We start from the raw sequence: 24,401 nt of genomic DNA, 5'->3' as shown, positions 1-24,401 counted from the left end.
GTCAGACCGCTTCAGCATACCCATGCCCCAGATGGAAGAGAGGAGCCATCTGGTAACAAAGCTCACAAGCCACTGCCTACTGCCGCTGGGGGGCCCAACCACAGGGCTCTGGCCTCACTCCTCCAGGACTGGCACAGGTGCTGGCTGGTCTGACCTCAGAATCCAGATGATCTGGTTTCAGATTCTAAATGATGAAGTGAGACTGAGGAGATTATCCTCTAAGGCCAAGGGACCCAAAATATAAGTTCTAAGTTTGTTTCTCTTGCCTTCATAGGAAGTCAGCTCTGAGTAGGAAGCAGCCATCCTTTCTCAGCAGCTGGGCCAGATGGAGAATCACTTGTAGACAGCGTCTCATACACCCACCACCTCCCCGACTGGAGTCCAGCTACTTGGAGCCCTAGGGCTCAGGGTTCTGAGGTGACTTGGCATATTCAGGGCCTGGCCAGGGGCAGCATGGCTAATTCTGGAGCTGAAACACAGATCTTCTAGGACCTATCTGCTCAATGACTAGACCAAATGCTGGGGATAAGCATGCTGACAACTTGCTGCAAAGTCTAAATTAGTAAAAATTCACCAAGAGACTCTACCGAGGCAGCCATCCGCCATCTATCCATCTATCCACCCATCCATCCATCCTCTTCCTAACCAGGCAGACATCATCCTTCCATCATTCATCCTCCATCCATTAGCTGCCCAACCTCGTTTTTCCTTCTTCCTCCTCCTCCCAGCGGCCAAACTTCCATACATGTCTGCATGAGCAAGGCTCTGCCCTAAGGTGCTGTACCACAGCGGAATGCGAGTCCCATAGCCCATCACAACCTCTCTGTCCCTACAGCCCTGGCTGTAGGTCAGGCCTTCACCCCTTTCCTGGGTTATTCCCTAGTCTCCTAACTGTTCCTCCTGTCTGCGCGCCCTTGAGCCTGTCCTTCACTTGGTCCCGAAGTGAGCTTCGCATAGCTTAAACCTAAAACCTTGTCTGCTTCAATTTCTACAGTGGCTCTCAAACTAGTCTACTATTCAGTTCAGTGCCAAGGGCCCTTCTGCTCCAGCTCCACAGCTCCTGTCAAAACTGCCTGGTATCAGCAACCACTACTCCTCACCATTCCAGCCTCTCTTCAGACACACTGAATATTTAGCAAACATTTAGCTTCCGGCCTGCCTAACACTTCTTCCCCTCCCCACCCCTTGGTTCATTCACTCAACTGTTCACTGAGGTCTTTCTCTACACCAGGCCCTACAGGCAATGGCAGGAGCAAGACAGACTTGGTCCCTCACCCCAAGGAGCCTGCAGTCTGGTGGGAAACACCTATGTTAATCACATAATGGGTTGATTACAAAGAAGGAAGTTCATGGGACTAAGTGAGTAACTGCATGGCCTCATCTAGTCTGATGGGATTCAGAAGGCTGCCCTGAGGAAGTATCATCTCACCTGAGACTTGGAGAGGAAGACAATAGGCACCTGGTATAAAATCGACAGGAGGGTCTTGGCTGGGTACTAGGAGCAAACAGAGTCCTAGCCAGAGGGGTGGCTAATGGACGGTTCCAGCTCAGCTCATTGCTGCCATGCAGGAATGAGGGCACATGTCACCAAATTGTGGCTTTTCAAAGGGAACCAGAAATCTGGATTTTTATGTGAAGTCTCATTTTTTAAATACTGACAATAAATAATTTTTAAAACAAACACACCTGCCAGGGGCACCTGGGTGGCTCAGTCAGTTAAGTGTCTGACTTCGGCTCAGGTCATGATCTCAGGGTCCTGGAATTGAGCCCCATGTAGGGCTCTGTGCTCAGCAGGGAGTCTGCTTGTCCCTCTCCCTCTGCCCCTCCCCCAACTTATGCATGAGCTAAAAACACACACCTGCCAAAGGAACACTTAAGACTGTCCTTTTTTGTGTGTTAATTTTCCCCCAATTAAAAAAGAAAATCTCACCTAAAAAAAAATAAAATCTGAGAGCGCCTGGCTGGCTGAGTTGGTAGAGCATGCAACACTTGATCTTGGGATCGTGAATTCAAGCTGCACAAGGGGCATAGAGACTACTTAAAAAAAAAAGAAAAAAGAAAAAAGGGGCACCTGGGTGGCTCAGTCGTTAAGCGTCTGCCTTCGGCTCAGGTCATGGTCCCAGGGTCCTGGGATCTAGCTCCTCACTCAGCGGGGAGCCTGCTTCTCCCTCTCCCACTCCCCCTGCTTGTGTTCCCTCTCTCACTGTCTCTCTCTCTCTCTGTCAAATAAATAAATAAAATCTTTTAAAAAAAAGAAAAAAAGAAAAGATCTGTAGGCCAAACAGGCCCATGGGCTGCTAGTTCTGGACTCCTGCCTTAGCTGGTTGTTGGGATAGAGTCAAAAGCCTTCCAGCCAGAGACCAGTGGTGTCACAACAGAGAACACCAGAGGAGAGAACATAAGAGGCAGGGGAAATGGGCAGAACCCAGAGAGCCCTGAGGATCTTCAAAGTCATTCCTTAAGTCAGGAAGAAGCCATCACGGGATGTTAAGCTGGGGAGCAACTTCGGATTTTGAAAGAGCGCTCAGCTGCAGGGACACAGACGGACATAGATGGACTGGCCCAAGTGAGTGTGTCTGTGGGGAGACCTGTCTGGAAACGAAACGGTCATGGGCCAGAGGGGCAGACGGCAGTGGGGAGGAATGAGGGCAAGTTTGATAGCTACTTAGGAGGTAACATCAACAGGACTTGCTGACTGACTGGATACAGGTGATGAAGGAAAGGGGCCGAGCCAAGGGTACCTGGAGAAACAGCCGCAGAGAAGGCCGGGTGCGCGTCAGGTGTGCATCTGGGCTCATGGCGACGCGGGTCTACATGGCCCTCCTCCACCCATAATCTGCTGTAAGGCTCCCACCCTCATACCTACCATGTGACCTTCTCCAAGCTACAAGGCTTTCCTGCAGCGGGAGGCTAAGCACCCAGGGCGGGGGCCCTGTCTTACTTCCAGGCCCGAGGTGGGCATGTGGTACACACCATTAGCCTACCTCATTCCTCAGGGGCCCTGAGGAAACCTGCAGAAGAAAGGTCGTTTTGATGGAAGGAAGAAGAGGCGTCCAGGCCTAGAAGTGGGAGTGCGGATCTGGGTGGCTCTGTGAGCCTCCACACCACCCAAAGCAATGAATGTGGAGAGGACAAAACGCTTACACCGTCCCACTGCCTCATGGTCAGCTTGCCTGAGCAGCTCGTCTGGCCTCAGTTGATATCAGCTGTGTGACCTCAGGAGGTCAATCTCTCCTAGCACCAATTTCTCCACTAGTAAAGTGGGGAGAACACCTTCCTTACAGAGTATTATGAGGATCGAATGACATAGTCCATGTACAGGGGATGGCACCGTGCCTGGTACATATATGTGCTCAATAAATGCTGTTATCTTGTTTACTGTTATTTGCCCTAACTGTACTTATTCCCACCATGTGGTTATTAACCTGGTTTCCCAGGTATCCTGGTGGCAGAAACCCAGGTAATCCTGCTGAGGGGTATGCCCATCCCAAATCACGGGAGGAATGTTTCATGAAGCGTTCTACTTAAGAGCACTGACTAAGGCCTGTTAGTCACCTCAGGGAAAGTCCAGTTTTCCATTTACAGAGCTGATGAGGAGGCCCTGGGCCCTAGCGGACCAGGAAGCCCTCCAGTGACGTTGCTCGTGTTTGAGGACAAGAACCTTCTCTAGAGTCCTTCTCCACACACCTGTCCTTGTCACTCACCAGTTTCCTGAGACAGCACGCTTACACTTCTAGCTCACACATTCTGGTGCTCACACACACACCCTTGCATGTTCCTTGTCCTCTGGGAAGCCGGCAGCACTCCTCCTGTCAGAGGAGGCCGAGAACCAGAAAGCTGGCAAAAGCTGCTCAGCCTGGTACAGCCCCGACAGGGCTGAGCTATGGCCCAAGCTCAGCTGCTGACTCTATGCCCAAAGCTTTCAAGTTCATCTCTGTGAACCTCCTTTAGCTCACTCTAGCCTTCCTCCCCCAAGAAGCCCAAGAAATCATTTTCATGAAGCACACATACCAGGGCAACACTCTCCTGGGCACCCTCTGGACAGGGGCACATGGCCACCTGCTGCTCCCCAATCTGCCAGCCTTGTAGCCATGTCCCCTGCTCCTGGGAGCTGTGGCCCAGGCTAGGGCAGTCACACCGCCAGGCTCATGCAAGTTTGTGTTTGTCACTGTTCCCAGGAGCCTCCAGGGTATCTTTATCCCTCCTCTTGTCAATTCAACCTCACCCTAAGAGTGTGATTTACAAAACCAATGAGCTCCTAAACAGTCCCGGGTACAGGATAATTATCTGATCGTACATAAAACCACATTTTAAATATACCAGGAAACTTAGTATGTAAAAGAATTCTACCATGAGTCTTTTTGAAAAGTGAAAAAGGTCTTTTGTAAATGGAATAATTAGGGGCGCCTGGGTGACTCAGTTGTTAAGGATCTACCTTCGACTCGGGTTGTGATCCCGGGGTCCCGGGATCGAGCCCCGCATGGGGCTCCCTGCTCCGCGGGAAGCCTGCGTCTCCCTCTCCCACTCCCCCTGCTTGTGTTCCCTCTCTCGCTGTGTCTCTCTCTGTCAAATAAATAGATAAAATCTTTTAAAAATAGTAATAATAAGTGGAATAATTACTCCTTAACTTATCCCCTGTCGAGCTCTGGACATAATTAGCTTTAAGGCTTTCTTCTGTGATCACCCTTGTGGTACCTCAGGTAATGAGGTTCCCAGCTGTGTGGGCTCTAAATGCTCCAAGGTACATTAGGTCCATCTGCTCGCCCCATCAGGCAGAGAGGTCAAAATAGGGGCTGGAAGCCAGGCCAGCCGCTGGTCCTCCTGGGTAGAGACGGGGCCTGCCTGCCCTCTCTGAGGCTCCAGAGCACAGCCTCAGGCCCCTGCCATGTCCCTGTCCACTGCCCCAGGCCTTCCATGTACTACCCATACTTTCCCAAGGATACAGCATAGCCAGCGGGCACCCAGTGGTGAGGCAGGAGGGGAACAAGGACCCCAAAGCCAATGACAGCAAAGAAGAGGTACAGCAGCCAAGCCACAATCTGGAGAGGGTGAGGGGGCCAGCTCCACCCATTCCGGCGCGACCGCTGGCCCTGCAGCTCGGGGGACGGTCTGCGGGCCTGTGCAGGCGCTGTCCACACACTCTTCTCAGGGGCTGTCTTGTTGGAAGGCTTGTTGCAGATGTTCATCTCCAGAGGAAGAAAAAGTAGAGAGAGCATTAGCCTGAGGAGGCCCGGGCTGGAGCCCAGAACCCCATGCCTACAGCCAGGTTCCAGCAGGGGGGAGCAGGCTGGGACGTGAGGCCATCTCCCAGCTGCTCTGCAGGAGGACCAGCGCCCTACCATGGCCAAGACAGCCCATGGGGGAGGGTGGTAGTGGAGCGCTCTTCTCGAAGCCCCCAAGCCAGCTCTAGCCCCAGCCCCCACCAGGACAAGGTAGGAGGGGCCAGGGTTTATTCAGGACACAGTGTGGCTGCCTGTTACTCGAAGTGCTCTGTCTCCACAGCCATCAGAGTTAAACCCAGTAAGACATGTTCTCATCTGGTAACAATATCAGGCTGAGGCCAGAGCATTGAGAACACATGCTGATTCTGTTAGTCACCTCCGTCCTGAGGCCCAAATGCAAGTGTCAGAGAGGGGCCCCTTACTCTTTGCGAGGGGAAACAGGGAGTAGGGGTGCTCAGAAGGGGGTCTGGCCTCTGTCCCTGGGCCAGCACATAATCCCTTTAGGACAGGGGCCACTGGGAGACCGTAAACGATCTCCCCTGTGCCTCAGAAGGGCTGCCTGAGACTTCTTGGCTGGGGAGGAGCCAGCATGCAACAGAGAAGGGAGGATCCCTCCTTGCTTCCCTCCAGCCCCAGAAACGACCGTGTTTCTCCAGGTAAATTTGAGCCCGGTGCCCTGGGAACAGAAAGGTGGGCTGATGCTCTTTGACTCACTTGAGATCTCCGAGAAGGCCGGGCCTCCTCCAGAGGCCAACCACCAGGTGGCAGCACTCGCCCAGCCCCCACCCCACCATCCTTCAGTCTGAGACCTGGCCTGGCGGCCAAAATTACAAGCAAGGCAGGCAGGGCGTGCTGTCATTCCAGAAGGAAGAGCCCCACCCACAGTATCTTCTGGGCCTCAGGCGGGACTAGAGCCTGGGCAGGCAGCGCCACAACTGGGGAGAACTCATGGTGGGAAGGCCGAGAGCAGGGGACAAAACCCAGGCAGCTGGACTCTCCTTTCGGGAGCCCATGCCCGTGGGCCCAGGAGTCTGACGATGCCAGAAAGTACGGCAGACCCCCTCAGCACATCTGCCACGAACATCTGCCTCACTTCTCAGCCCAAGAAAATGTGACTTGACCTTCAGAGCCCAGTCTAAGAGTCCAGGAAGCTGTACCTGACGCCCCAAACAGAGTCAGGGGGCTCTCGTGCTTAGTCTTTATTGGGCAAGTCACTTTGCCGCTCAGAACCCTGTGTCCTCCTCATGTCTGCCCCGTTACGCCAGTTTCTCCTAAGGGTAGCAACAATACTGTGATTCATTCACCCCCGTTCCCCACATCCCCTCCCCCAAGCAGCCACAACATACCTTGTACCTAGTAGATGCTCAGTAAATGTTTGCTGACTTGAAAACATCTGAAATAAAGGGAGATGTGGGTGCAGTAAATGATGTGGAATCCCGGTCCACCCAAAGCCATCTGGCCCACTCCGCACAGCCACCATGCAGACATACCTCCTGCCCCAGCGCCCCCCGGCTGCTGGCTCTTCCCCCGACTGCCGGACAGTCGCACTTTGCCACTGCCCTTCATCCCGCCCAAGGCTCAGAGCCTCCGGCGAGTCAAGTCTGGCATATTCACCTGAGTAGCCTCATCTCTAAGCTAAATGGAATGACCTTAGTTTTCTCTCAGGGACTCAAGTGGAATCCCTTGACCATTTGCTTTGTCTTCAATAAGAAACAGTGAAAGATGAATAAAGAGCCCCAGCTTTGGAGGAAACAGATTAAGGTTCAAGTCCTGGCACTTACCAGCTAGTGGTCTGAGTTTCTTCATCTGAAAAACCGGGGGTAGGGATGGCTACCCGGGGTGTGCATAGATCAGCGACCCTGTAAGTAAGGCCCTGACACATAAATGCTCCCTAAATGACAGATATTGTAATTACCCTGAAAATAACCCTCTGGCTAGTCCCCATCTCTCCAAAGGGAGGCTGCTGCATCTGAAACTCTAATTTTCAAAGTGATGGCGGGGGGGAGGGTGAAGCTGTTTTCTTAAACCAGGGGTCCCAAGGCACATGTTGCCATGAGAGCTGGGCCTCTGGATGGGCATTGTAACCATCTCACCTTTGATCAAAAAATGGACAAAGGTGATTGAAAAAAGAAAAAAAAAAAAGCTGGCACCGCTTCATTTTCAATGTCCCCAGACGTAGCAAATCTGTCTTTGATTTCTGGAAACAGTCAAAGGTCATCAGGTGAAGCCCTGTGAACAGCCGAGCTGGGGGACTCTGCTCAGGGGCAAATCCCTGTGGCTTGCACCTCAGTTCTCCAGTGACACCATCACCAGGGTAACTACTTGGAAGAGAACCCATGAATTGGGAGCCCTAAGTTCCAGCTTTCCTTTTGCCATCTTCACACCTCTGCAGCCCTACACCTTGAGGAAGTTTCTAAAGAAAGAAGAAGAGGCACATGGGTGACATGTCCTCGCTGCCTGGAGTGGGCTGGCAGTGGCCACAGGCCCCCCCCCCACCCCATGCTGCTGCCTCCCTGATTACCTGAAGCGGGAGGAGTCACCATCTGAGGCTTTGGGGGTGGCTCTGACTCCAAACCTGGAGGGAGGTGGCCCAGGGACGTGTTGCTCATATGAGACTGTGGGCAAGGGGATGGGGCTACCGGGCCTAAAGCCCTTGCGGCAGGGGCGGCACTCCAGAGCGGACACCCAAGCTGGCTTGCCACCTGCCCTGAAAACCTGGGCCGGCCAGCTCTTAACTGATGGCATATTCCCCTGTGGGGCTGGTGGCTACAAATTCTTTTGGCCCAAAAGACTTTGATTAAAAGGGCTGAGGAGTAGGAGAGAATCCAGGATGGGGCCTCTCAAGCAGGGATGGGACCAAGCACTGTCACCAGACCCAGGAACTTCTCTGCCTGTCCCTCCCTTTCAGCACTTCTCTAGGAGACCAGACTGAAAGATGCATGGCTCTGCTCCCGGACAACTTGGCCAGAGCACTGCACTCACATTGGCCCAGGCAGCACTGTGGGGGCCCAGCCCCCTGAGTGCGCTGAAGATGTAAACACAGATGAGACCAGGCTCCTGCTTTCTGGGGGCCCAGACAGACATGAGGGTAGTGGTCATGGGTGGGTGGAGGGTGGGTGAATGGGTCCCACAAGGGCCAGCCATTCAGTGTGACAGAACACAGGGTGCACGGCAGGGCGGGGGTGTGTGTGCAGGGGGCAGATCCAGAGAGAGAGTTGAGCCCTGAGGAACTGCAGGATCAGATCCCATGGGGCCTAGGAGGCCAGGAAAGAAAGCTTGGGTACTACTGAAGAGCCACCAGGAGTCACAGGAAGTTTAAAGCAGGGTAATGATACAAAGGTGGTGGGTGTTCTACAAAGCTTTCTAGTCACAGTGGGGAAGAGGGCATGAGCAAGAGGGGAAAGGGTAGGCCAGGGAAGGCCACAGCCCAGCAGCCTTGTGCTTTGGGAGGAACTGGTCAGGAGATGGAGGTCAAACCCACAAGGTCCCTAAATGCCCCCAGCTGCATCTCTGAGAGGTGTATGAGCCTTGGTGAAAGATTTTTCATGTACTTTCTGCTGCCACAGAACAAGCCACAGAGTTAAACTGGGGGAGATGGAGGAAAGACAAGAGGGAAGAAGCCCCATGGAGTGTTACGGCCAAAGGTCACCACCACGTTGGTAAGCCAAGGACCCACCTGGCTTCTGAGATGGGCTGGAGGGGCTGTACAGGCCCTTCCCTTGTCCCAGTAAGGTGAAGGTCATTGCCAGGATGACAGTAGTCTCTTCCTGTTAACACTCACTTGCTAAAACTCTAAAATTGCATTTTCAAAAGAAAGTTAGGTGACCTTAATTTATATGCCTGATTTAAATGAGGGAACTCTTAACATTTCAAGTTCTCATTATGAACTGTAGAATAGTTACATGACTGATCCACTTCCCTCTTGCCCACCTCTGCTCTCACAAAAAAAAAAAAAAAATTGGGGAATGCTGTTCTGAGATTCATGAATTGCACTGTCAAAACCACCAGACTGAGGTAAAAAGTACCAGCCCTGGAGAGGCTACGGGCATCCCTGCATTCCTGCAAGAGGTCTGAGAATGTCAGAAAAGAATCAACTTAATTACTAAAGAGGGCTTGTAGGCGGAGGCCACTGAACTGGGAGGGTAGAGCGATAGGGTCAGAGGAGAAGAGACAGGGCTGTTGAGGGGGACTGAGGGCCTGGGAACCTGAGCCACTGCCGGAGAGAGGCAGGTTGGAGCTAGGCAAAAGGGCTAGGCCTAGAGACACAGCCCGGTTCTGGTTCCTGCCCTGCCACTCACAGATTGGGTAACCCGGAGGCGAATTTCAGAGCCATCTATTTGGGTATCTCCTTTACTTAGCTTTCAAAAAAGTTAGCTGCGGGGGGGGCAGGCACCTGCCTGGCTCAGTCAATACAGCATGCAAACAACTCTTGATCTGAGGTTTTTGAGTTCAAGCCTCGTGTTGGGTGTAGAGCTCACTTACCGAAAAAAAAAAAAAAAAGTTAGCTGGAAGGCAATTTGGCAATGTCTACCCAACTTTAGAACACATATACCCTTGGGCCCAGTCATTCCATTTCTAGATATTTATCTTATACATATGGTCACAAAGTACACAAAGGTTCACTGCAGTCTTGTTTGTAATAATAAAGGACAAAAAACAATGTAAACCAACGGTGGCACATCCACACAATGAAAGGCTGTATAACATCAAAACAGGGAGGGATGGAATGACCTCTGATACACAGTGAAGTGGAAAACAAGACGTGGGCCAGTTAGTTGTAGAGTGTGCTACCAAGTGAGTGAAAACAAAGGGGGATGGATAGACGTTTAAGTTTCTATTCGCGCAGATTCTCTCTGGAAAGAAATACAAGAAGGCAAACGCAGGGGCAGCCAGCCTCTGGGAAGGAGCGTTAGTGGATGGTGTGAGAGAGATTTGCTTTGTGTACCGTTTGAAATTTTTTTTACCACGTGCATTTAAGGCTTTTGTAAAAAGAATTATGTCAGATAAATAATTGAGGGGTGTCATCTGTTACCCTCCTGGCCCCACTGGGCTGCCATGCAGACCAAATGCGCTTGTGGGCTCCGGAGCCCTGTACCACGCCTGACAAACAAGGAAATCCCACCTAACGACCGTGCAAAAAGAGTGCCCGGTTTTAGTTCAGTGCTTTCTCACTCTCGAAAGCAATTCTGAATGGTTCATCTACAAAGCTGTGAGGAAGAACCATAGGGCTCCCTGTGAGTTGTTGGGTGTCTTGTCAAAGCTGGAACCAGACCACCAGGCAGCACAACAGAGGAGTTGCTGGGCAGGACCTTGGTCCAGTCCTCAGCCAAAGGCCAGCTCAGCTTTCCATGGCTCCAGAACCCAAAGGGAAGGTGCACACCACAGGATGGTTTTGCTCATAACCATCTTTTCTTTTTGCTAAGAAAAGCCAGAGGATTTATGGTTGCCACCTGAATGATTTTCCATGGATACTTCTAACCAAATTTTCAGGTTTCTTCCCTGGATCTGCTTTTAAAATAATTTTCACTAAGATTTAACAGATGCCCAATTTAAACCTAAACAGGAGCTGGAAAAAAATGCTACATGGTGCATACTGTTTTACAATGTGAAAAGTCATTTATAACAGAAGTTTTGGGGCAAATACTTTATTAAAATTCCCCACAGGTGCCAGAGAAGTCTCTGGCCTTAAAATTCTGGGAAGTGGCTCTAGTTTGACTAAAAGATGCACATCACCACAATGCCCAGAAAATAAACTGGAACTTCAAGCTGTTCTCATAGTCCTCTCCAGTCACTGGTCTCAGATGCAGCTGGGCTCCTCACACAAACAACATGCAGAAGTTTGATGCTAGAGCAAGAAAAGCCTGAAACCCCAATCATGCCGGAGTTGACACGGTCCAAAAACATTTTCTGTGCCATTCTCCTCCTGAAGCAACCACTGCAAACTGTTTGGGATTCAAGTGTAGCCAGGGAAAGGGGACAAGAAGTGGGGGGAGCAACATGGAATGAAAGCAAGACCAATGAGAGGAGCCAAGGGTTGTTGATTTTAACCAGGAAATCAACTCACATGATTGTAGGAGCAAGCCCTAAGGAACACCCACCAAGAAACAGTCGTTAAGAACAAAGTTGTGACAAAACAAAGTAAGAAAAACAAAAGGGGGGAAAAAAACTGGCTAATTAAGCACCAATGTTGCTTTTATTGCAGGTCATGGTGATTATCTGTTTACAAACCCATCTCCCACAGTCAACCACCAGTTCCACAAAAGCAGAGACCACCCTTCACCTATCTCTAAATCCAACTCTCCTTCAATAAGAAAAATTAAGGCATTTCTTACCATCTATGCTGCCATCACCCTAATCCAAGCCTCCATCATTGGTCCCCTACATCGTTTCAGTGACAATGGTCATCACTAGCATTTAGAGGATGCTTTTTCTGTGCGGGGCACTGCTTTAAGTGCTTTGACAGAATTCACTTATAAACCCTCACAACTCTCTGAGGTAGGTCCTAGCATTTCAAACTGGTCTCCTCCGTCATTGGTCTCCATGGGCTGGTCTCTCACTTTCTCTCTCTCAAACAACATGTGGAACAACATCCCCCTTTCACAGATGAAGACACTGGGTTTCAGAGGGGCTAACTTCTTCCAGGAGACACAGCTAGACTGGCAGAATTAGGATGGCCCTCGACTACCTCACTGGTGTGCAGCCTACAGCCGCCGGAGCTAGGTGAGCTTTTCAAAATGTCAAACTCCTCACAGCTTTTCAAGGGTTTCCTCCTCTTGCTGCGACGCAGTTGAAACCCCATTACGCACTTCAAGGCTCCCCTCCCACTTTCTGTTCCTTAATAGTACTTGCTGTCTCCGGACCTTTGCATTTGCTTTTCCCTCTTCCAGAAACACCCTTACCCTACTTACCATGCTGGTTTCTTTTCAACCTTCAGGTCTTAGCTTCAAAGTCACGTTTTACAGCAGACCCTGCCTGACCACCACCCCCGCCCCCTCCATTACATCACCAGAGCACTTATCTCGACCTAAAATCACTTTAGTCTTCTATCTGGCGCCAGCAACCCCCCCCCCCTTAATACTCTGTGGGTTCTGGAGATCGCGCCGTTTCTTGGAGTCCTCCGTGGCCCCGCGCCTGGCACACAGGAGGCGCTCAACGCAGATACGTGAACCTGATGAATGCTAGAAGGAAGCCCCGCGCTCTGCCGGGTGCCTGGAGCCCAGGCCGCGGGCTCCAGGCCGAGGTGAGCGCAGAACACGGCCGAGCGGCGGGCAGCCACAGCCACAGCCACAACCCCGTGGCTCAGGCCAGGCTTCCAGGTGAGGACCGCGATGGGGGCTCCTCACCTGCGCGTCGCGGCGACCAAGCCAGATCGGCCCTGCCAAGGTCACCCAGTGGTTCAGCCCCCGCGCCTGGCCGTCCACCCTCCAGGGCGGCAGCACTTCAGACCCTCGCAGCGGAGATGATCCCCGGGACCAGGCGGCGGCGCAGCCCGGAGCGGGGCCCCATCCCGGGCCGCGCGACGGAGGCCGGGCCGGCAAGTCCTCGGGATCCTGCTGGGAGCCGGCTGGCGGTACGGCCCGGCCAGGCCGAGGCGGGCTAGAACTCTTCAGGCGCTGGGCCCGTTCCCCTGGCAACCGCGCGGGCTACGGCGCCCCACAGCGGCCAAACCGCGCTGCGTCACTTCGCCCGGGCATCGAGGCTCAGGGCGGGGCTCACCAGGGACCCCCGGAACCCCGGCCGACCCCTTCCAACTTTTCTCCTCGAAAACCCACTCCCCCCACCTCACTCCACAGCTGTCTTCTCGAAATCCTAACTTGTCCCAAACGCGACCCCCTTCAGTTTCTCCCAAGACCACCACCCTCAGGGAGACCCCCTGTCGGCCTGCACACTTTATGAGTATGTGCTGGGCACTGGACATTCCGTGGGGAACGCTCACGAGATCCCTGCCCCTCAGGGAGATTACAGGCTAAGGGAAAGACAGATACACACAAATACCCAAATAAATAGGCAGGTTTCCCCATAATATAAAGTGTGAAGTGTAAGAGCAAAATACATAGCACAAAATTATCTCCTTTTTAGATTTCCTTTAAATCAAGTATAAATCCTACTGGGAGCCCCCATCCTCCAGGCTGGTAGGAAATTCAGCCTTGGTCTCCACTGGGCTCCTCTTACCCAGGTTATTCCAAGGACTCAGGATCTCCTACAGCAGCAATCTGAGAAGTCACAGGTCCCCTCTGGTACTGAGGCCACAGCCATTGTCACAGGACTTTCAGCTTTGGGCTCTGAGGGGTCATGCCTGCTGCCCCAAGGTTGCCAGGGACAGGGGCCCCTGGGTGGCTAAGTCAGTTAAGTCCATGACTCTTGATTTGAGTTCAGGTCATGATCTTAGGATCTTGGGGTCAAGGCCCACATTGGGCTCCGCGCTCAGTAGGGAGTCTGCTAGAGATTCTCTCTGCCTCTCCTCTCTCTCTTTAGAAAAAATAAAATAAAAATAAATAAATCTTAAAAAAAAAAAAAAAGGTGCCAGGACAGGAGCCTGCTTCCTGGGTCCCAGGGTCCAAAGACTCTTCCCTTTCCCTGCCTTAGGGACCTCCCTGCTGCACCTGACTTCCCTGAAAGCCAGGGTGCCCTGGAAAGGCACTGTCCCATGAGCTCAGGCTTTTTCAAAAAACAAGCAAAGAACAACAACACAAAACAGGAAGAAACTTTGTCTTCCACCAGCTGTCCTATCCATATCTCCAAGGCCCTAAAATGGTGAGTAGCTGGCTGGCTACCTGCTCAGAACGGGCTCACAGAAAGCATCCCTATGCCTAAAATGTATGAGCCACATGCATACGATAAAAGCAACATAACAACTACTGCTCTGTCAAAAGCCAGTTGTGAGTCCTTGTGCAAGTGATTTAATCTCTCTACTATATAAATTCTTGTTTCCACGTCTGATAAACTCAAACTCAATGTGGAATAAATAGCACTGCTATTCTGGCCTCAGAAATACAAGATGATTTCTCTTGTTGAGATGTCAATCAAGATGACTCTTATCTGGTTGGAGAACTTTAGGGTCCAACAGAGATGGTGACCCAGAAATCAATGTAGAGGATGAGCCCATTTATGCCCACAGAGAGGGGAGGGAATCTGAGAGTCACAGCCTCTAGACCCTGGGTCCACCTGCTTCCCAGGCACCTCTCCTGGATGTCCCATGGGTATCTAAAGGCAACACATCCCTATCTTTGCCCTCTCTGTCTTTGCCACAAACCTGTTCCTCTACTCAAGCCCTCCAAAGGGCACCACTAACTACCCAGTCTCCTCCTGGTCCTTGCCCACCTAACCCAGATAGTCCCCAAGACCAGGCAGTCCTCCTTCTGAAGCATGCACAGTGTCCATTCCTCCCACTCTACTCCAGTCCAGACCACCACCATCTTCCTTGCTGATTCTGCCCCAGCCTCCTATCTAATATCTGCCTGCCTACTTCCAGGCCATTCTTCTCCCAGCTACCGGGTTTATCATTCTTTCTCCTAATTTTTTTTTAAAGATTTTACTTTTAAGTAATCTCTACACCGCACATGGGGCTCAAACTTGCAACCCCAAGATCAAGAGTCACATGCTCTACTGACCGAACCAGCCAGGTGCCCCCTTTCTCTTTGTTAAAGGGGGTTGTAGTCTGAATAATGGCCTCCCAAAGATGTCTACACCCTAATCTCTGAAACCTATGGATATGTCGCTTTACAAGGCAAAAATGACTTTGATTAAATTAAGGAGCTTGAAATGGGCAAGATTATCCTGGATTTTCCAGGTGGCCTCACTGTAGTCACAGGGCCCTTATAAGAGGGAGGCCCGAGGGTCAGAATGGGAGAAGGTGATGTGATAATGAAAGCAAAAGGTCAAGAGATACAACTCTGCGCTACCGACTTTGAAGGTGGAGGAAGAAGCCAGGAGCTGAGGAATGCTGACGGCCTCTAGAAGCTGGAAAAGGCAAGGAAACAGACTGTCCCCAAGAGCCTCCAGAAGGAACCAGCCTGCTGACACCTTGACGTTAGCCCAGTAAGACCCACTTCAAACTTCTGATGTCCAGAACTATAAGGTAAAAAATGTGTATTATTTTTAAATGTGTGCTGTGGCAATAGGTTATTGCAGCAATAGGAAATTAATATAGTGGGTTTCAAATAGGGCTAAATACACATCCATATAATGAATTAAAACTGGTCTCGTTTGAAACAAAAATCCACGTGGTAGCTCAGGTTCCCTCCATGTCTGTCTGAGTGATTCCAAGCCAAGTTCTCTGAGAAAAGGACTCCCTCTGGCCAAATTTGCTTTTTATTTCATTTATTTATTTATTTTTATTAAGCTCTACACCCAACATGGGGCTCGAACTCATGACCTCAAGATCCAGGGTCCGTGTCTACTGACTGAGCCAGTCAGGCGCCCCTGGTCAAACTTGCTTTTTACAAGCACAGGCAGTTTGATCATATTCTTCTGGAGTCTGTCAACATAGTGTGGTCCCCAGTCCAGAACCTGACACCACCCAGGGCACCACCTACTAAAGAAGGCAACACGTTGCCTGCTCCCAGGGCAGACAAATGGCAGAGAAACCTTCTCAATATGAAAATACCACTGGCTCAGTCTTCTGTGTAAGATACTTCCAGGGCTCCCTTTTGCATTTAGGATGAATTGAAACACCAAAGCATGGCTCCCAGGGCTTGCTCAACAAGTTCCTATCCACCTCCCTGTCCCTGTCCTCTCTGAGGATTATGCAGCTCCCGGAATGCACAGCATCTGCTGCCACCCCCAGGCCTTTTCCCACAGGGTTCCCTTTACTTGGAGTGTTGCTTTAGCTCCTCCTGCCACCTGTGGCCAACTTCTGTGAAAATGTGAGGCCCATTTTTCTGGGACAGAAGTCAGCCCCTCGGGCAGGACTTGTTCCTGTCCACGGCAGCTGCCCCTGACCCACAAGATAGGTCTGGGAGGGAGAGCCAGGGTGGGAGAGCCCAGGCTAGGGGGAGAAAAGGCCCAACTGTGGTTTTAAGGGCTTGCACACGCGTGTGTGAAGATTCTGAGCTAGCTTTCATGACTCCTAGAACCTCCGGGGCGGGCAGGAGCAGCTCACTGTGCCCGGTACAAACCAGCCCATCCTTAGTTAGAGCCATTGAGTGCCTGGGCCCCCTGAGACTTGTCACTCATCCCAGGGCAGGTCAGTAGTTTACCAGTTTCAATCCCAGCCCCGCCATCCCCAGCTGGGCAAACTCCTTAACCTCTGTGAATCTCAATTTGCTCTTTTTGTGAAACGAAGGTAATGAGAGCTACTGCACAAGGGTGAGGAGGACTGGAAATGTGCTCATACTTACAAAGCACACAGAGTGTTCAGCTGATAGTAGACATCAATAGGAATCCTCTAGACCTTGCTTGTCTTTCCGTCAGGAAGATGATGCTATCCATTTCATCAACTAATGAAATTAAATTTTAATTGTCAAATCAGCCTGGGTGGGATGTGGTCAGCCACAGCTCTTGTTCTCTGGGTCCACTTTGTCTGGGTCACAGTACCCTTTCCAATGAACCCTGGATGAATCGGCCCATCCACTTGGCTCATCCCCATGGCCACCAGCATTTCTTGCCCCAGCAGGCTCAGTAGCCTCCTGACTGGTCTTTCTGCTTTCACTGTGGGCTCCCCATCCCCATCAGTCCATTATCCTCACAGCTTGCGGCTGTCAAAAAAAAAAAAAAAATTTTTTTTTGTTTTTTTAAAGCCAACGTGATCATTTTACTTCCTGCCTACCACCATCAAGACTCTCCCTGCTCCCTAGGGAGCAGTACTTCAATGAAATTAGAATCAAAACCTCCTCCTCACAGTGGCCTCCAAGACCTCCCATGCCCCCTGGCTCCGGTTAATTCCTGCAGCCTCACAGCCTCCATTTCCTCGAAGGACCAGGCTCGCAGTCCTACTGGGGCCTTTTGCACTGATGCTGTTGCAACCTGGAGCATCACTTCCTCTGGGCAAGCTTTCCCTGACCCTCAGAATAGAAGACGCCATTACTCCCATAGCGCCATGGGACTCCGGGTTCTGCTGTCAGTGGCTCTTGATTGTGTAGTGATCTGATTAGGGGCTGTCCCTCCAGCCAGCAGGAGAGACCACACGGGGAGGAATGATGCTTATCTAGGGGAGGAATGATGCTTATCTAGCTCCCTAGTACAGAGCCTGCAACACAGCAAGCACTCAATAAATGTTTGCTGAAGAAAGGAAGGGAGGGAGGGAAGAAAGATGGAAGGAATAAATGAAAAGATAGTGCTTCTTACAGGAATTCTTTGGCGAAGCCTTTTGTAAAGTAAATGATACTTGGTGAATTATTTTTGGTGTGAAAATTGACTTTCCTATGTTATCGCCCCTTCAACACAGTAAATCTGTTTTTTTCCATATGCCTCGTAAAGATTCTCAGGACGTTTTCCTCCCATTAATTTTTCCTTGTTAAATGGTTTTTATGACCACTTTGTGCTTTAAGAAAGAAGTACTGCTCGGTATTTAGAATATTCTCTCAGCTTCCTTGGTGAGAAGATTTTGGCAGCTTTCCCACTGTTGACTATAACCAGTACAGCTTGGAACACGATGTCACCCCTCCAGAACTCTCTCGGACCTAGATAAAACTTACTCTGTCTCTAGTTGGGGACAAGGTGTTTGGAAACAGCGCTTTATGCAACAGAGTTGCTGCAGGGCTGTCCCTTGGAGGCAAATGTAATAAAAATCATGGTGTGTGAAAAATGTGCCCACAGAGTCCGAGGAACTAAAGATTTTAAAGCTTCTCTGCCAGTAATTCAGTTTTTATTTTATGTTTCTTGGAAAACTGAAGGCTTGTATCTACCACATGCAGGGGAGCGTGGTGGGGGGGGGGCGTAGTAAAGGGTATTTTGTGCTGGTGAGAATGTCTATGGCAGCCTGGTCAAAGCTGCCCTCTTTGTAAATGACCTCCCCTCCCCGTCCCCAGCCCTGCGCGTGCTCCCCAGGGAGGGTATTTCCACCCTGCATGAAATTTCTCTCTTTGCTTGCTCGCTTCTATGGGGAATGGTACATGCATGCAAAGCTGCTGGCTGTTACTTTATTTCAGAAGTGTGCAGGCCTGAGACACCTGAATTTTTCCTGGAATACTTGAAAGCAAATTATGTGCCGGAACCTCTCAGGCCTGTTCCCAGCGGAATTTCCTTTGAGTGTTCATATCTCGAAACTTTATGTAACCTGACACAATTATCTGAAAAGGCTCGGAATCCAAAAGAACAGTGTTCTGAGCTAGGAATGAAGGTTGGAGCTGGGAAAGAAGTGTTCTCCCCTGCCCGGGGACTGGGTCATACCTCCCTATGACAATACCCAATTCACATTCCAAAGAAAAATGCTAACCCCCTGACACTGTGACCAGTGGGAGCATTTCCTTCATCTCTCCGAAGAAGGAATCGCTTAACTTAACGAGGTGCTCGAGGGACATTACAAAAGCCCTAGACCTGGCTGGTGGTTAAAAATATTTTGATAACCACCTTGAGCAACTGGTCTTCCCAGGATGGAAGCCAGAATGGCTTGGGCCCCTTTTGGGGGTTGTAACCCCCTCCGCTCACTCAAAAATCAACCCATCCGAAGAGTTAGTGTCTCATACCAGCAGTTAGCAGTACAAATGGGATATATACAGGGGTCTGGAATCCATATTTTCACCAAGCGATGGGTCTGGGTGATTCTGACTCAAGCTCAGCCCAAGATTCCACCTCCCCAGCCCAAGCCCCAATTCCAGGGAGAAGGAGAGAGTGAGGACACAAACTCTAAGTGCAGACCTAAAATCGGGGCTCCAGAAGGAGAGGACCCTGCATTCCCGAAAGCCCCTGCCCCAAGAAGCTTCTTTTGCCCCTCCTTTTGTTTCACTTTCTGAAATCCCAACCCTGCTCGCCATTTGCATACCAGCAGTGAGAGACCTCCTAGGAGAACAGGCACCACTCATAGGTGGTTGGCTTTTCAAGGAATTTGCTGGAGAAAATTGTAGGCAAGGCTGTGAACAAAACCCCCCTCCATCTGGTTTCAGTTTATTTAAAAAACAATGCACACAGGCCTCCCCACCAGCAATCAGAAAACAGCCACAGCTTCCCCAGGGCGGGTATTAGCCACCAAGGGTGGGGCTGAAATTTATATATGCAAATAAATTAAACCAGCTAGCCAACAGCAACTAATTTTTGTATCTTTTGCAGTTGTTCTGCCAAAAAAAAAAAAAAAAAGGAAGGCCTAAATCAGGGGCGATGGAAGCTGTAAAGAAGCAAGTCTTGGAATTAGTTTTAACAACTTGCCTTAATGTTCCTAATCTAGAAGCAAATAAAAAAAAGGTTGATAGTCTTTTTCACCTGGGTATTGCCAACCCCCTAGGCTGAAGGCCAGGGGCAGTGTGACCAGATGGTTGGGAGCCTAGCGTCTGGATGGCTGTGACCTTCAGTGCCTTGTAGCCTCTCTGGATTTGTTTTCTTTCTTGCTTGCTTGCTTAATATTTTATTTATTTATTATTTTAGAGAGAGAGAGAGAGAGAGAGCAGGATGGGGGCGGGAAGCTGAGGGAGAGGGACAAGCAGAGTCTCCGCTGAGCACAGAGCCTGGGGCTGGATCCCAGGACCCTGAGATCATGACCTGAGCAGAAACCAGGAGTGGATCACTTAACTGACCGAGAGACCAGGAGCCCCATGTTTTCTCATGTATAGTACCTACTTCACAGGGATGATATGAAGATAGTAAATAAAATAAAGGACAAGCAAACCGCACACAAGGACTGGCATACAACAAACACACAGGAAATGTGGCAGAGGGTTATGAATGACTCAAAACCGCACTGCTGGATCTGAGACAGCCGGTTTCACCTGGAGTCAGCCAAGCTCTCCTGGCAAGTGTTCTCAACTGGGCTTGCCTCCCCTCCCCGACCCCCGCGGTTGGTCCAGAAAACGTTTCGGAGCACATTCTTGTAGTGTTTCCCAAACTTGAGGACCCTAATCCGCAAATATCTGCCTTCAATCCTAGAGGCAAAAGAAAAGTTCTGAGGAGGGTGCAAGACAGTTTGAAAGTGCCAGTCCGCTTCCCCTGCCTCACCATCCCCCCTCCCCGCTAACAAAAGGGCCCGATTTCCAGATGCACAGTCTAGATGGGGTACCTCTGAAAATAGAGGGATTTCACTTCATGCCCAGGGCACACAAAGGTGAGTCGTCAATCTCCTGGGCTCCCGTGCCAGGGAGCTGTGGGATGTGCTGGAGGCCATGGGCATCCAGGTGCCTCTGGGCTCGGCCCTTGCATGTCCACAAGCCTCTTGGGCTCAGTTAGCCCAAAACAGACCTCTGCTTCTGTCCCTTGTCTGGATGCAGCAAGAGAACTCCCAGCCTCCACTCTTCCCCCATCCCTAAATCCGTTTCCTGGCAATTAGGACAGGTATCTCATTTGCTCAAGACCATTCCCAGCTCTCCTTTGCCCTCAGAATGAAGTTTAAGAGGCTGCAGGTGGCAAACGTGGTCCTGCATTAACACAGTTCTCAAGATCCCAGACTTTGGGCTCAAGTACACCTGAGTCTGAAGCTAGGGCTTAAGTACACCTGCGCAGTGATTTGTCTATGGTATTTGGGGACTGGGATGTCATTTTCTGGTGGCCTTTGGTGAGGTCAAGAGGGGGAGCCATGCAGAGCTAGAGTGGGGGAGGGGGGAGAGTGGAGATGGTGATTGTAGACAATTTTAAAGAAATGTGGCTGAGTAGGGGGGAGCACAAGAACAGTGCTGGAGGGGAGTGGTATGGGATTGAGGTGAAAGAAGTTCTCCATTGCGGCTACCAGTGGGAGAGGCCAGTTGTTGTTATGAACCCAGGGCATCCAGCACTGGGCCTGGCATGCAGGAGAAACTCGATAAAAGTTGGCTATCTTTGAGGATGGGGAGGGGTGGGGTCTGCAACCCCAGTGGGGGTACTGGCCACGGGCAGGAAGGTGGGCCCCTCTGCCATGTGCTGGGAGGTAGGGGTGGTGGGGTGCCAGGAGAGAGCAGAGGGCAAGGCAGGGCCTCCTTGGGACTTTGCTGCCTCTGAGCTGCAGAGGGAGGAAGACATGACAAGGGAGTCTTGGCTCCAGGAACCCCAGTGTGGGCAGGGGACAGGGGGTGAACTCTTGGAGACTGCGACAGCACCCCACACCTGCTTCTGTTCCCCTCATCCTCAAATCCAGCATTCACCTTCACTCTATCCCCTTCAGAGCCGCGCCCTTCCAAAAAGGCCAGCAGATGGTGCCAGTGAGCTACCAGACTCAGCTGGAGCGGACTGGAGCCAGCCAGCCAGCCCCCCACCAACCCGTGACCCTCTGGAGCCTGGGGCAAGCTAAGGGTTTGGCTCACTAGATTTCTGACCAAGGGGGAGGAGAGACCACGGGTGGTGGGGGGAGGGGAAGAGGGGGGTGTCCGACTAAGGACTAAGGAAGACAATGCGCTGAGGGCTTAGGGGTGGTGTGGCTAGGGGGTTCTGATCCTTCTGGTTGCCCTTCATTCCTTTGCCCCTGCCAGGCCCTGCCTTATCTGCCAGGGCTCCTGCCCTCTGCCCCCCTTCCCTTCTCTTCCCTGGAGGCCCTGCCAGCCCAGACTCCTGGTTCTGGCAGAGGCTGGTTTTCTGCCCCTGGGCAGGCACAAACTGGCACCAGGCCTCAGACAGGGTTGGGCCAGCCCCTCCCAGCCATGACTGCCTGAACCACTTTCTTTCTACTTCCAGAACATCTCCACCTGATGGGGGCTAAGGGTTCAGCCGCTGAGGAGGCCGCAGGGAGCTGCAGCATAGATCCCAGGAAGGAGGCCTAGCCTCCTGGCCTTGGAAGTAGGATGAATTGGGTGGGCTGGGTGGGCACATATAAAAATGTGCCAGATAATCCAGTCCCACAAGACCCAAATCGCACAAGACTAATGGATCTGTCCAAGGTGGCAGAGCGTCCCAGAAGATGAGCTGGAAACACCCGCTTCCCATCCCAGCCATCCTATACTCTGCAGCCAAAGGCAATTCCCTATAGCCCCTCTCAGCAGGTCTTTCTCCCCACCATAGGCTTCCCAGTAAGTCAGGATCCTTCATGGTTCCTTCTCAGGACCGTGTAGGATTCTGCTTCTCAGTCTCTGTTCTCACCTTCTTGTCCCACTGCCACTTCCCCTAGTTTCGATTCCAGTTCAGGCAAGTGCTAGTACTACCTGTGTGGCCTTGACCTTGAAAACTGCCTGGGACCCCCCCCACACCACTTCCTCCTCTAAACCCCCTCTCCAGCTCCAAAGGGAAGCCCTTAATAGGCTGAGGCAAGAGAAACCATAGTCAGACTTTCAGTAGGGTGATAGAGTGGGGGTAGGAGCTCCCACAATCCAGGGTCTGCAGCTCAGGTCAGGAAGCCAGGCCAAGGTTGCTGTGTCTACCTGTGAACCTGGGCCATAGATTCAGGGCAACAGAAGTCAGCAGGTTTTAGAAAAGGAAGGTTTCCCTGAGTTTCCAAAGGATGACCCGGATGGAGGGAGAGTCACCAGAAGCACACACAACACACACAAATGTACTCACATTCACATGCAGGGTCATGGCACAGGACATGGACACAAGTGTTTTGCAAATCCTGGCACCAACAGGTACACAACGCCATGTACTCAATGTAGGCACACATGTCCTCCCCAGGCAAGTCCTGACTCCCAGGGCCAGGGCTAGCCTGCCATCTGTGCTTACAAGTGGAGGAGTACATGAAGGCACAGCAGTGGCTCTGGACAGGAGATGGGCCCTCCACCCAGAGCCCCCCTTCCTAAATGGCTCCCAGCCCCCTCCCTGAGACTCCCCTGGCCCACCAGGGAGCCATGCCTGGGTGGCAGAGAAGGCTTTGGAGGAGGCTTTGCCTCCAAGCCCTGGCACACAGCCTGAGTACCTAAGACAGAGATTGAGCACAGGGCTGGGAGGGGTCCATGACCTCCCAGGACCTAGTTCAGGCATAGATGAGGCTGTGGGCAAGGTCCAGAGGCCCACAGGAAGCAGGTACTCCTTGTGCCATGGACTGCACCTACTGCCCTCAGAATAGGGCCTGGCAGCCAGGTGCTGGCACCAACTCCTAGTGCCTGGCAGAGCCCTAGCATGGATGCCAAACACAGGGTGCCAGACATGGGGGTGGGCAGGATGGGGGGCCGCTGGGCCACACACAAACACAGATCCTCATATGTACAGGCAGGGAAATGCACCCACACGCACAGCACTTATTTTATACCCTGCGGAATCATGGGAGTCGGACAGGGATCACCTTGTCCTAGAGGCTGCCCTTACTGACCCTCCAGGTGTCCCCATTGGCCTGACTCTTGGAGTATCGGTTGGAGGGTGGGCTGGAGGTAATGGAAAGCCTAGACACCTTCTGTGAGCCCCAGCCCCCGCCACACACACACACACACACACACACACGCACACACACACCTGCACTCCCACACACGTACACTTGTGTGGCAGAAGGAGGTGGGGTTGGTGCATCCCCAGGACGAGGCCCTGGAGAGAAGGTGGAAGGCGGGGCGAGAGACTCCCAAGAGCCTGGGCAGTCATCTTGCTCCCCCCAACCCCCGCCACAAGCCGGTTTTGTGGCCGCGGGCTGCCTAGGTGTGAGCGCGCGCCAGGGCGTGTGTGTGTGCGCGAGGGACCTGCGGCCGCGCACAGCGTGGGAGTGCGGCGCGTGTGCCCGCTGCGGCTGCGGCGGCCGGCCGGGTGAGGGCGGGCTGCTTCCCCGCGGTGTTCCCGCAGGCCGGGAGGCCGCGCCGGTGCTGTCAGTGTGGCAAGCTGATGGAGGCTGTGCGTGTCCTCAGGTGTTCCGAGCAAGTGTGAGCGGGGTGTGCTCACCTGGGAGCGGCGGCTCAGCGGCCCTGGGCGCGTGGTGGTGGGGGAAGGCGAAGGGGTGAGCAGATGCAAGGCACGAGGGCTACACCGACCGGCCCTGTTCCCGGCACGGTCCGCGGCGAGGCGGCTCCTCCTCTAGCAGCAACTTTGGGACTTTGTTCCGGCTTCTTAGAAAGCAGATCGGGCCGCGGGGGCGGGGCGGAGGGGGGGGGCACCTGCCCGGAGGAGGGTGCGGGTGAGAAGTGGAGGAAAGCCCCGCCCCCTTCCCCGCCTCCGCTCCGCCCTCTCCCCCGCCCCCGGGGCTCTTTATAAGCTCGGCCCGAGGGCGAACAGAGAAAG

The 24,401-nt window shown here is 52.2% G+C and overlaps 1 protein-coding gene across 4 annotated transcripts in view; it reads right to left on the bottom strand.

Annotated features, from left to right (window-relative positions):
- ZDHHC1 (zDHHC palmitoyltransferase 1) overlaps positions 1 to 24,199 on the bottom strand; it is a 32,349-nt gene extending 8,150 nt beyond the window's left edge. For 2 of the 4 annotated variants that reach the window (XM_025889063.2, XM_073880135.1), the window contains exons 1-3: positions 12,566 to 12,839; positions 6,569 to 6,615; positions 4,944 to 5,186 (exon numbers count right to left, since the gene is read on the bottom strand). In XM_025889063.2, the coding sequence (XP_025744848.1) occupies positions 4,944 to 5,186 (243 nt within the window). In that variant the 5' untranslated portion in view covers positions 6,569 to 6,615; positions 12,566 to 12,839. Of the gene's footprint in view, positions 1 to 4,943; positions 5,187 to 6,379; positions 6,487 to 6,568; positions 6,616 to 12,565; positions 12,840 to 16,561; positions 16,919 to 24,065 lie in introns of those variants that run through there. The other 2 variants (XM_073880133.1, XM_073880134.1) reach the window with 2 other exon arrangements.
- Positions 24,200 to 24,401: the final 202 nt, after the last annotated feature.

The sequence above is a fragment of the Callorhinus ursinus genome, unplaced genomic scaffold (genome assembly GCF_003265705.2).
Source record: "Callorhinus ursinus isolate GAN/ISIS: 27379988/994484 unplaced genomic scaffold, GSC_fseal_2.0 scaffold37, whole genome shotgun sequence".
Lineage (NCBI taxonomy): Eukaryota > Metazoa > Chordata > Mammalia > Carnivora > Otariidae > Callorhinus > Callorhinus ursinus.
This window is presented reverse-complemented; position numbering and strand designations above follow the sequence as displayed.